This window comes from Vigna umbellata, chromosome 10 (assembly GCF_029865625.1).
Source record: "Vigna umbellata cultivar VRB3 chromosome 10, Vumbellata_1.0, whole genome shotgun sequence".
Classification (NCBI taxonomy): domain Eukaryota; kingdom Viridiplantae; phylum Streptophyta; class Magnoliopsida; order Fabales; family Fabaceae; genus Vigna; species Vigna umbellata.
This window is the reverse complement of record NC_142174.1, coordinates 9,838,765-9,851,577: the sequence shown is the minus strand read 5'-3', so window position 1 is coordinate 9,851,577 and position 12,813 is coordinate 9,838,765. Positions and strand designations below refer to the sequence as shown.

General features: G+C 30.4%; 2 protein-coding genes across 5 annotated transcripts; one reads left to right on the top strand and one right to left on the bottom strand.

Moving 5' to 3' along the window:
* The first annotated feature begins 995 nt into the window (after positions 1 to 995).
* On the top strand, positions 996 to 5,444 carry LOC124841718 (Survival protein SurE-like phosphatase/nucleotidase). Of its 4 annotated transcripts, none has more exons than XM_088100909.1 (10): positions 996 to 1,170; positions 1,250 to 1,344; positions 1,425 to 1,489; positions 1,873 to 1,916; positions 2,514 to 2,591; positions 2,845 to 2,998; positions 3,860 to 4,033; positions 4,300 to 4,359; positions 4,427 to 4,541; positions 5,420 to 5,444. In XM_088100909.1, exons 1-9 carry the CDS (start codon positions 1,040 to 1,042, stop codon positions 4,535 to 4,537), a joined length of 912 nt encoding a protein of 303 aa, XP_087957035.1. In that variant the 5' UTR covers positions 996 to 1,039; the 3' UTR covers positions 4,538 to 4,541; positions 5,420 to 5,444. The 4 variants fall into 4 exon arrangements, with proteins under 4 accessions (XP_087957035.1, XP_047173996.1, XP_047173997.1 ...); XM_047318040.2 differs by lacking the exon at positions 5,420 to 5,444 and adding an exon at positions 4,836 to 5,096; XM_047318041.2 differs by lacking the exon at positions 5,420 to 5,444 and adding an exon at positions 4,788 to 5,096.
* A 1,297-nt stretch (positions 5,445 to 6,741) lies between these two features.
* Positions 6,742 to 8,620, bottom strand: LOC148191851 (uncharacterized). The gene is made up of 2 exons (XM_088100910.1): positions 7,544 to 8,620; positions 6,742 to 7,196 (listed from the first exon to the last, which is right to left on the bottom strand). The coding sequence occupies exons 1-2, from the start codon at positions 7,614 to 7,616 to the stop codon at positions 7,084 to 7,086; spliced, it is 186 nt and encodes a 61-aa protein (XP_087957036.1). The 5' UTR covers positions 7,617 to 8,620; the 3' UTR covers positions 6,742 to 7,083.
* Between the last annotated feature and the right edge of the window lie 4,193 nt (positions 8,621 to 12,813).

Sequence of the window (12,813 nt, the reverse complement as noted above, 5' to 3'; positions counted from 1 at the left end):
TATACCATTTGCATTAAATTTCACACTATACATTCATCAACATCATGCTAATTTCTTTATAACAATCTACAAATTTCCAAGTTTAATATTTTTTCAAATATTTCATCACTTAAAAACAAAATTATGTTAATTCAATAGTTACTTGACTTATTAGAAACAAAATTTGTATTTTAATTAATTTTTTATTATTATTTAAGGTAACATAGCTGTTTGGTTTTGTTGTCTAAAGCATAATATATATCACCAACTTAGACAATAATAAACATAAAATTAAACGGCGTCATTTCATTCTATATAAATTAAATATTAAAATACAAAACTGTCAATTGAAACAATAACATTTGATAAACATAATTAAAATTTTAGAATTTTACTTTTCTTATTGTCTCAATTCATGATATTATAATTGAGAATGCAGATCAAACAACCATATAAAGTTAATAAGGACAAAAAATCAATTAAAAATGTAAATCTTTTAGATATAATTGAATCAATTATTTTTAAAAAGATCCAACTAAAAATATCAGAATTTAAAGTTTAATATTTAATTAAGTATTTTTTATTTTATTTTACAGCAAAATATAAGAAATCCAAAATAATAACATATTTTTATAATTGATGAAATAAAATCAAACAACATAAACTTCATTAAAAATATATATTTTTTCCATAGAAATCCAAATGAAAATGTTTAGTTCAGGATCAACTTAAAATTTAATTAAGTCTTATTAATATTTTCAAGTTATCAGATACCATTTTTAATAAAAACATACTGTATATAAAAATAAAGTAAAAAAAAACCTAATAGAAAAGGACTCCTAAAACTGCAACCAAACAAATTATTTTATTATAATTAAACAATATATTTTATATAGTAAAATGTTTGATTTTAGTATAATTACAACACGATTTTAATATAAATAATATATTTATTTTTGTTTTTAATATATACTTGTCTATAAAAAGTTTATAATACCAAACAGTTGATTATATAGAAAAAAAAGAAGAAGAAAGAAGGTGTGTGCCAATAATTGGTGATATGGAGGGAGAAAAACTAGGGACGATTCTGATCACCAACGACGACGGCATAGATGCTCCTGGCTTACGAGCACTGGTTCAGTCACTCGTTTCTTCCAATCTCTTCAACATTCAAGTATGCGCTCCCGATAGGTAATATTTTCATCGTCATCATCTCTTTTCTGATCCATTTTTTCACCATTATACCGATTTTATTTCTTCATTTTTGCAGCGAGAAATCAGCTGTTAGTCACAGCATCACATGGCTCCAACCAATAGCCGTTAAGCAAGTGAACATTGCCGGAACCACCGCATTTGCGGTTTCTGGTTTGTGTCTCTCTTCCCCTTCTTTGCACAACTTTAGTATTATTTCACGTTACAAATTATTTCTTACATTCTGTTGACAGGGACGCCCGCTGATTGTGCTTCTCTAGGGGTTTCGAAAGCTCTCTTTCCCACAGTACCTGATTTGGTACATCTGCTATGCTATGCCACGCTTATTCGGTTTTAGTTTTGCTCTGTTACATTTTTTACTTCATAATTATACGGTTACAGCTTATAATATTTTTAAACTATTGATTTAAGGCAGTAACTGTTGAATTGATTGATCGCATTGCTTGCCATTCCTCACTGACTAATAAGAAGTGTATACTGGAAGAAGGCTTTTGTTGTGTTTTTTATTCATAGGTCATCAGATTTGTGGCTTTTTTTATAACCTAATTTTAAATTCTGCTCTGGTCTATCGCGTTCTCTGCATGTAGGATCTATCTGACTAAGCTGTGCCTAAATAGTTAAATAGAAAATAAAATGAAACATCCTGCCAGTTGTTGACGCGTGTTATATTCATTTCTTCAGGTAGTCAGTGGCATAAACAAGGGTAGCAACTGCGGTTATCACATGTATGTACCACCTTTTCCGTTCACACCATCATAGGAACTTTTGTACTTGTAAACTTCAAATGAATCTCTATGAATTTAGAATTAAAGCATGTTTGCCGAGAAACAATGAAGGGGGAGGCTAATACAAAGCCCTTTTCCTTTGCTGGGAGTAAATTTAGTCAAGTAAAACTTGGTGGTGTTCCTCTGACGACTATCTTCATTTATTATGACATTTTTTTGTTGAATTTTTTATAATGAGGGAGTGATCTATATCAATTTGATCATAAAATCTATAGAATACGATGTAACCTTATTTGTCCTGTTGGAAATAATCTAATTTTCCCAAACAAGTAATTTATAATTTTCTGTGCTGCTTAAAATCTATCCTGAGTAAAATCCTGGACCTGATTGTAACTGATGTAAAAGAAGGTCGTTTAATATAATAAGTTTATCCTTTGGAAAATTTTCTGTTGACCTCAGTGGCAATTGCCATTATATTGTAAGCATTGAAATGAAAATGATGACATTGCAATTCCTTGAATTGCCTCTGTAGTTGCTTCAGTAGTTATTATTACTTCGTGAATTGCACATATCATTACTGAATAGCTCCCTTTGCAGTGTTTACTCGGGTACTGTAGCTGGAGCCCGAGAGGCCTTCTTCAATGATGTACCCTCCATCTCCATTTCATATAACTGGTATGGCATATTTGCAATCTGCTTCTGCTGTTCTATATTACTGGATTTATCTTGAATATTTATTCAAAAGTTAATTTTAAAACCATTTTGTTAGCTTATATAATTGTGAGTGTAATTGGTAATTGAATGAATGTCTCGAGTAATGTGGCTCTTCGGTGTTATTAACTATTTCAACATTCTTTCATCTATATCTTACCATGGCAACAGCTTTTCATTAACCTTTTTCACCGTTTGGGGTTTACTTTATATTCAGGATTAAAGGAAAGAGTACTCTAAATGATTTTGTCCTTGCTGCACAAGTATGCCTACCTATCATAAGTGCTGTACTGGTTGAGACAAAGAATCCAAGTTACCCTAGAAAATGCTTTTTGAATGTAGATGTGCCAAACGATGTTGCTAACCATAAGGTATATTACAATTATTTTTGTAATCTGTATGTTTTCCTTATGATAAAGGATCGACATGATTATGGGCATTTTTTCATTCTTTTAATCGTTCAGGAACTACTTTAAAGTTTTGTATTGTTATTCTCAGTAATTGTACAATAATAATTGTAGGTTTGGTATCTTATCAAGGATAAAGTATGGTTTACATAATGAACATTGATTTCTTATCAGCATAGTTTTATTATGTCTGTTAAAAGGTAATGCTTTGTTTAAAATGAGAAACATTTTTAAAGGTTTTCCTTTGTTTAAAGTGGAAAACCCAGAAAAAAAACTAAGGAAAAAAAAAAGCCAAGATAGTGACACATGATCATCTTCTAAACTGTGTTAACTTTAATTTAATGGGAGGACCACATTGAATCCTTTTAAATAAAATGGAGACTGAATTAAGGACCAAAAAAAATAAAGAATGAAATTTAATAAATCCCTCAAATATTGAGACTAAAATACTAATCAAGTCTAAAGATAAAAACTATAACTGATAAGTATTATGTTACACAAAATTGTATGAAGATTAAAAAGCATAATTTAAAAAATTTACTAGAGATAAACTAATCATAATCCTAATCAGCCTAGAATTATGTTACTTTCTTCCTCTGCTGATATTGTATCCCCACAGGCGTATCTAAGGCTTGAGTCGTTTTAATTGTTTATCCTATTTATTTTTCTATCCTATTCTATCTAATATTGGAGTTAGAAGAAACTTTATAAATACTACCATTTCATAGCTAACTTTTCTAAAAAATATAGTGCTCTGCTTTATCATGCAATCAATTATAACTATTTTTTTTGTGTTTTTGTGTTTTTTTTTGTGCCTCTACAAAGGGTTACAAGCTAACTAAACAGGGTAAAAGTATCATCAAGATGGGATGGAGACAAGTCACCTCTGAGACAGAAGGACAAAAAATGTCCTCTGATATGACCAATACAGATGCAGAAACACCAAAGCATTTTGACCCATCATCTATATCATCCGAACATCTTTTGTTTGCAAGAGAGGTGGGTCGATTTCCTTTTCCTTTCTTTTTATTTCTTGAAATACCCATATTGTTATAAGTCCATCAAAGTTGAATCTTCTGCTTAAGTATGCCGTGGTTGGATTGTCTCAAAAAAGAGCAGAAAATGTAAGCATTCAGTTTTGTTATCTTCTGAAGTAGCAGTGGTCACGTGAATCTATGTGGAACCCCTAAATGATCTTACTGGGATGAGCATTTCCTAGTCCTTTCCACGAAGAAAATGATGCAGCGATCTTTAATCTTTTGTAGGTGAGAGGTTCCGTAATTGATGACGATGATACAGACTACAGACGTTTGCTGGAAGGATATGTGAGTAAATATATATTTGAGAACAAAAAAGTTAATATGCACATTCTAAGCATTTTCCTTTTTTCAGATCACTGTTACTCCTCTTGCTGCTCTCTCTCATGCGGAGGTAGATTGTCAGGCCTACTTTAAGAATTGGTTACAAAGTGTCCCTGAACTCTCCTCTTCATCATCTTTATAACGCTGTAAGTCCAATCATGTATTTGCAGTTTATGTGTTGCTTTGATTGCAATTGCAGTAGCTGCTTTTGCTTTTACATCTTTAGCATCCTTGTTTCAAGAATGACTATTCTTACTTAGATGAATGGAAAATTTTAATATTGTGTTTAAAAGACACCACTACTATGACATATAAGGGTTACTATTATAAACATATGTGTACTTATTAGTACCCTGCGTAGCTCATATTAGTTGCCTTTTTGTGATTCCCAGTCTAGCACAACTTGTCATGCGATCAATTATAGCACTCCTTTTTCACAGGCCGTAACTTGTGAATGCTTTTCATTTGCTGATTACTCTGGTTCACTGCAAGTGTTCACCTCAACATGTTACTAAATCAATTGTTTTGATCCTGAGCAATTTGATTGCTTCGGTATGCTTGTCGTTAGGCAATATAGACATTTCTATAGTGTTGTGTAATTGATGAGATGAGAGATTCGTTTCTATAATCTACTAAGTAATAACAAGTCACTCATTTTTAGACTAATATAATTGCAAGCATTCTTGTTCTGTCTTTATCAACATGAATTGCTCAAGTTATTGCTTGAATGAATAAAAAATCACTATACCAACTTGCAAAAAAAAATACTATTTCTTTCTTACCCTACTCCTAGTTTGCGTTGATCTTGTCCCTTGCCTGTTTTTAAAGGAGTCTGTTATTTCCAATATCTACTTCTATCATAATTTAATGGAGACATTGCTGATAATGAACCACTGGTCGTTAGTTATCATAAAATTGGATGAAACGTACTGGCAAATTCTATTATGCAATTATACTTGTAAGGGATGGCCTTCTTGGCTGAAGCTATTCATAATTTTCGAATACCTGTTTGTATTCCATACAGGTTTGAATACATTGTTTATCCCCGAAGCGAAGTTATGCAGTTTATGTTGCTATATTATTTTGGAAACTAAATTTGCAATCCCGTGACAATTGTGCGAATCTGAAAATAAATTATAGTTTACCGTAAAAATTAGCATCTTGTTGGACCTCTCTTTCTTCACAGACTTTGGGAATATAGTTTTCCTTGTTTCATCCTTAATATAAAAGTTAAGGTTGGTTCTTTCTTTCATTTTAGAGAAATTAATCCAGAATCTAAAAATTACAATTCTGAGATGGTTTGAAACGTATTTTTTATTTTTATTTTTTACTTTATGAACTGTAAAATTACATATATTCATCCAGAAAGAAGACAAGTCTTGATTAGTACAGGGTGAAAAAGTTGTTCCCTAACACGTATTTTCTCTTAGAGAATGTTAAACTATACCCAGCCTCAGGTTGTGCCCAATTTTACTGGCCTTCCCATTAGGTTTATTGAAACAAAGTTCAAAAGTAAAATTTGGTCGAATTACGAATTAAATTGACTGCTGCTTTTGATCACGGTAGTCTACTAGGAGTAGTTCGGCCACATCATTCTAGTCATCCTATGCTTTCGAGCAGTGATGATTAGGTATTTTGATTTCCCCAGTACCGAAAATCAGTTTTCATCAGAAAAAAAAAAATCAATAAATTTACAATTTAGGCTTTCAATGATTAGGATATAGTTTACTTTGTCATCCAATTATTTTTATCCTTAGATAAGTATTTCAAAAAGCAAAATATCATGATATTGTTTTTTTATAGATTTTTTACCAAATTAATCTTGAGAATTCTAAAAGGGTTACCTTATAGAAGATTCAGATAATGGGACAAAAGGATAACTTTAGAGATAGTTTGTTATCATAAACCTGAATATTTGAAAGATTTATTGTCTAAAATTAAGTGTTAATATTTTTTTAGTTGCTTTTAGAATAAATGTTTTTAAGTTACAAATTTTAAAAAGTATTATAGCACATTTAAATTATAACTTTATAAAATATTCTTTCTAAAAGAGAAGTATAGTATATCAGCTTGCAGATGGGTACTATGCTAATTTAACTTTTAGGATAAGTATTCTAATACATTGTAAGCTATACTTATTAAGTGTATTTTAATGAACTTTACCTTATAACATGTTGCGACTGTTCTCAAAATAAGTGAGATTATAACAAATTCGATTTTTGTGTATCACGCACTCCTAAACTCCTCACGAGTATGTGCAAATTAACATTTATTCCCGTGCAGTACACATGTTTGATTGTAGGTTGGCTATCCATTCCACATAGCTTTCAAATATCAACATCAATAAGGAAAATAAGAGAACAAGCTACCATTTCAACAACAGCTTAAAATAGACAGCTTACCAATAAAACCCCTTATTGAGGACTTCTTTAATTTGTATTTCAAAGCTAAAATTTTCTTACTGGGTTACTCCCCTCCTCCTACTGGTTTTGGAAGCATTTAAGCAGAAAAAAAGATGGATGTTTAGATAAGCTCTTCATGGATGCTTCATAAGACAAGAAAAAAAAAAGAAACAGAGGAGGAGTATCATTCTATGTGTGATGCTACAAAAGTTAAAAAAAGACACTCTGTATGGACATCATAAATAGTTTATATATGTACATTACGATTCTGTTTTGTGCATAGCCCTCATCTTTTCAATGGCAAAGAGGAGTGAGATTCCACTAGTATTGACCAGAGGACGTGGACGTCTTCATAGGGGCAAGATTTGACATCTTCATATAGAATGTATATGCCTCTTCCTGAAATGTTTAGGCAAAGTTATGAAAATTTGTGATTGGAAAGGAAGAATTAAATAAATGATGCCTGCGTCTAGCTAATAGGACAAAGGGATAGGGAAGCCGGGTGTGTGAAGAAAAACATTGAAATAATTCAAATGATGAGGCATTGCAAACTTGTACTTAATTTCTCTAAAATCTCATTGAAATGCAGCTGAAAGAAGGAAGTGTGTTGCATGTAGTGAAAGAGTGTTTAAAGAATAGAAGAAGCATTGTGCTAAATACAATGTGAAGAGATGACAAAAGCATTTCTGGAAAAACTAGCAGGAGTAAGAGAATAATGCAGCTATGGAATGTGTGATGGAACGTACTCTTCTTTTGAGTTGAATGCATCCGGAACCAAAGCTTCTTGAGTGGAGAGATGAGGGATTGCAGCCACCCCATTTGGTGAAGTGGGTGTGGCTCATGCAGGTGTAACAAACATGAGGGACATAATAAGAAGAGGGTGAGAGAGATAAAGAGGAGACCTCTACACCCTTTGCTTAAACAAGGGTGAACATTTTGCAAGGTCGCTTTTCATGTTTTTAGACATTTTTACATTCCCTTGCAGCCCAATCATGAAATTCACATTTGTTGCTGGTACATTGTCCCTTTCGAACCTCTTATCCCTTATAGAAGAAAAAGAAAACACTCCACCAATCATCTTTGCATCTCACACTTTCTTGACCATAAAAAAAGAAAAATAAATAAAGAAGCCTCTCTTGGTATCCGTTTTTCCCTTTCCCTAAAGAGTGGTGGTGGCTTATGCCTGAAGATAAACTTCCCTTTTTTTCACCATCATTTGGCATCTCTATTAGAGGTAAAAGGCACACATGGGGAAGGTTTCCATATTTGACACATAGGCCCTCCTCTTGCATTTTAAGCAAGTACAATCTCACTTTCATAGAGTCTCCAACAAGGCACACCCAGCTTTGTTTCCTGTTAGTCCACCTGTTCCTCTAGGGTGTCTTACAAGAGTAAACACAATACTCACTCTGGAATGTTTTGCTGACTCAGCTTCCACACGTCACTTCCATGGATATGATTTGACTTGTGTATGTATTACACTCCTAATGGTAGTAGGTACGTACCAAGCTATCAATAATTATAGCATGAACAATTCTTCTAAACCTTGGGAAAACATATTTACGGGCCTGCCATTTCAAACTCAAACTTCTTGCTTGAACCACCAATAAGTAGAAAAATAAAGCAGGGCAGTTAGTATAGGGTAAAGTTTACCTAAAAAATAGTTTAATTCCATTTTTTAAAATGGTAATGTGAAATCGAGGATCATTAAGACCGTGCTACTTGCTTTGCTTCTATTCTTTTTACCAATTATAGTTAGTGCTTTGTCCTTTTTTTCTCATTAAATATTTGGCATTTGAATAAAGGAAGAGGAATCCAACTTTATGCATAGATTAGTGCTGCTTAAGGGTACAAAGAACTGGACGAGATTTGTTGAAGCTCTATTCAATTGGTGAAATATTAAATTAAAAATATGCATGGTTGAACGGAAATTATGGTAGAATGTTGGCCCACAGTTTTCTATGTTTTCGTTTAACACTTAAAAAAAGACCATCATTTCATAAGATTTAGCAATTTTCTTATAAAATTCAAATACTCCTTTCTCAAGGTATAAGTTATTATGCAAATTTCTATGAGATTTATGTCATTCTTTAAATACCACTGTCTTTCTTTTTGAGCCTTAACATTCCCCTCTGTTGTTTAATTTAATAAATTTCTAAATGTATTAAAATTATTAAATCATTTACAGGAAAAAAAACATAAAATTTAACCTAGTATATTGTTGTAATGCGGTGTCCATTGATTTTTAACAGAGTTGAACTTTTTCTTTTTAATTTATGAATGTAATTATTGGACGAGAGGAAGTTTATTGACTAACTAATTAACTAAAAGATCAAGTATCTTGCCAAATAAAACGTAACAGAGAGATGCGAAGAGGGTCTAAAAAACCAACACTTTCCTTTTGTCGTCTTTTATCAGGTATATTCTGCCATAATTGAAAAATTAATCGATGCTTGCTAGAAATAACTAGATGAAATAATTTGATTTAAATAAATTTATGTTTTACGTTTCGGAGCTTTATGTCATAACATCGATTTCGTGAGAAATTTAATCAAGATATTTTGGATACAGTATTTCATGTTATTCTATAGAAAATAAATTAAACATACGAAACAAACATTTGAAAAAAAAAATGCAAGAAATTTTCATGCAACTTAGTGTGTAAACAATCACTCTTACGTAAACAAGGCGTGCCATTCTTTTCGATTTATTTATTATGTTAATTTCCTTCACAAACAAACAATTACAATTTTCATTTCATTTTATTTTTTTTCTCTCTCTCTTTATATATATATATATATATAGTTTTCTTCTTCTTCCTTACAACATAATATAGTGTAAGACAAATTATTTGAACTTATCGCATTGTGTTATAACCCTTAAGACACTTGCAAAAAAAAATTGTAGGGTTATTTTCAAAAAGGATTTGTAGTAATCCCGACAATAGGAAAACCATTTTAGAAGTGGGAAAATGAAATCAAATTAGAGTAGGTTTGGACAAAAATTTTCAAAGATTTAAATAAAAAAAGAGTTAATACTAGTTTCTCTATAAGTTATAATTAATTTATACAAAAATAAAAACATAGTAAAAAATTTCATCATGAGAAAACTTCTATACATGCATGTGAGGGTTTTGAAAGGTAGAATAGGCGTACGTACAGTGAAGCATTGGGTTAAAGCCCATAAATGAGTGGACCAAGCTTTCAGCAAAAAAGCTGGGCCTAATAATGGAGTGCTAAAGTTGCATTCACACTCTGAAAACTTAAATTTGCCGAAAATTTGTTGCCTCACATTTGACTCAAACTGTGTCCACCGTCCATTCTCACTGTTTCTCACTGTCCGTGAGTGTAACTATTCTCGTGATTATTCTTCTGTACCTTTATATTCATAACCACCATTCTAGTACACTTTCTTCTTCTTCACAACTTTCATAATATCATACCAATTTCACACATCAAAATATAAATATAAGTGTAAGCAAATTTAATTTAATTTGTTGTTTTATCTTATCTACACCTATTTTCACAAGATAACTTTTTGCTACACATGTTAACAAAACGTGTGAAGACAATGATAGAAGAAGTTTTTTCAGGATTTTGGACAGAGATCATCTGTTATTTTTCTTTCTTTAATAAGTTTTGGAGAAAAGGAAAAATATTCTGTTTGGATTATTTCATTTTGTATCGATAATGTGTTTTTGAAAATTTTGTATCCATAATGTGTTTTTGAAAATTTTATTTTGAGATATGTGATCCATTTGTTGTTTTTATATTAAGAATTTAGCACTTATAATACAGTTATCTTGAGTTAAATTATGTTTAATAGTTTTGATGAATCTGGATGTGCAAAGAAAATAAGAAAAAAAAAGTGAAAAATGGAAGAAAGAAAGTGAATCTGAAATGGACATGTATATTACTGGTAAGAAGAAGGAACATTCCCTTTAACCTCTCAACTCTCAAGAACAAAGTGAAGCCAAAAAAGTGGAGTTTCTGTTTTCCATTTTTCACGTAAAGACATCATTCCTACGCCACACGCAAAGGACGATCTTAATGCACAAATCTACAATACAAGCCAAAGATCACCAGCTACGTTGCCACACCTACCTACATACAGATAAGTAAATACATTCATAGCTTTCTTGCGACTATGCACATACCACTTTCGACCACCAAATAATAACAAGATGAAATACATTTATATTTATTTCACACATTTTATAAGATAAAATTGTCACAAACAAATAAATCTTTTATTTTTTCAATAAAAAAAGAATAAAAATTAAAAAAAAGAATAATCTCAAATAAATATAAAAAATTTATATAGGTCAATATCATTTTTTTCCTAATAAAACCAATCTTATTCATATTTTCAAGTGAAAATTTTGATGATCTTTTATAAAAAATCATACTAAAACACAACACTAATAAAACATGAATTCAATATATATAAAAATTTAATTTTATTTCTAATTCAAAATATTAAAATAATTTTCAATAATTTTAAACCCTTACTATTATACTAAAAACTACCATTAATAGTATACTTGTAATATTTCTTATTTAAAAAAGTAACAACTTAAATATTATTATTTAATCCATATAAGATATATTTAATGTACTATGTAACATTATATATAATTTTTTCCTTAAATCATGCATAAACTAATTTTAACGTATGAAAAATTCTTTTTACTATTTTTAACTTTGTTTTTCTTAAAAATGATCTGAAAAAAAAAATGTCTAAAATGTGTCTATCTTACTCAAGAGACTTGTTACTTGGAATGTTCTACTTCTTCTCTAGCACACGAGATATTCTAACATATTTCACAAACGAATATTATTTTAATTTTAATGAAAAACATAGCTTTAAAAACACATTTTATATGAAAAATAAAATAAAATACCATTTAATTAGTAGAAACTTATTAATCAAAGTCTTGATTATGCTTTCTATTGCTGAAAATATATATGTAAGTTTTTTTTACAAATAATTGTTTGATAGGGAGAGATTAAAGAGCTGAAAAATGATAGATAGTAGAGAAAAAAAAGTATTATATAAATAATAAATCACTTTACACTTATTACCATTATTTTCGCATCTTTCTTGGCCCAATGAAATCAAATACTATACATTATAAAAAAAATTATTATACAATAAATTCATGAGATAAAAAAATTATAAAACTAATATTTAACTATAAAGTGGGATAAAGGAGAGTTACATATTTTCCTTCATGAATAAACCATAGATGTGAAAAATAAAAACAAAAATATTGAATTTGTGTTTAATTTTTTTTTCTTTAGAAATAAAAGAAAACGTGTACAAAAGAAAGTAACTTAGAAAATAAAAAAATATGATAATAAATTTATATTCTTTTATTATATTTAATTTTATATTTTACTATTTATTTGAAATTTTAAAAGTCTGGTGTCTGCCCAAGATCCGTCCCTGTCTTTATCTCTTTAAATTTTGACCTAAATCCTCCCGATTTTGGGTTAAAGCTCGTGCTTTGTGTCATTTTGAGTGCAGTGCAGCTTTTGCAGTTGTTGAAATCCGCTTTCATAGTTCATACATCACAATATATAGAACTGTCAACACCAAAATTCAATGCTGCTGCGTGCAAGAGGAATGCATGCATGCACGTATTATCACATTTCTGATAAATATGATCATACTTAAACACACTTTCTGTAATGCTTCAAAACACCTTGTGTCCTTTTTGACAGAGACAAAGATGTAAAACAAAAAGTCAATAAATGTATATATAGAACGAACGTGAATGTGTAGTTTGAAAAAGAATTATAAATATATGATGAGATAGTTTGATTAAACAGTCGTTTTCCGTTATTAAATCAGTGTCGGATATGTATCCATCATTTCTGTGCTGACCAACAAAACACATCTCATTTCACTTTTCCCCTTTGTTTTCTCCCATATCAGTGACTCTTCAACCAAGCATGCTTCCAACCAAAAGGCTTTAGCAGCCATTTTGCTACACATATAACACGTCCTTCTT

What these genes read in the sequence shown, in the direction of transcription:
- LOC124841718 (XM_088100909.1), top strand. Translation starts at nt 1,040, where the DNA reads ATGGAGGGAGAAAAACTAGGGACGATTCTGATCACCAACGACGACGGC. An exon ending in TTCCCACAGTACCTGATTTG is followed by an intron (nt 1,490 to 1,872) that starts GTACATCTGCTA and finishes TCATTTCTTCAG; the next exon opens with GTAGTCAGTGGCATAAACAA. An exon ending in ATCTCCATTTCATATAACTG is followed by an intron (nt 2,592 to 2,844) that starts GTATGGCATATT and finishes CTTTATATTCAG; the next exon opens with GATTAAAGGAAAGAGTACTC.
- LOC148191851 (XM_088100910.1), bottom strand. Translation starts at nt 7,616, where the DNA reads ATGGGGTGGCTGCAATCCCTCATCTCTCCACTCAAGAAGCTTTGGTTC. An exon ending in GCATTCAACTCAAAAGAAGA is followed by an intron (nt 7,197 to 7,543) that starts GTACGTTCCATC and finishes TAAACATTTCAG; the next exon opens with GAAGAGGCATATACATTCTA.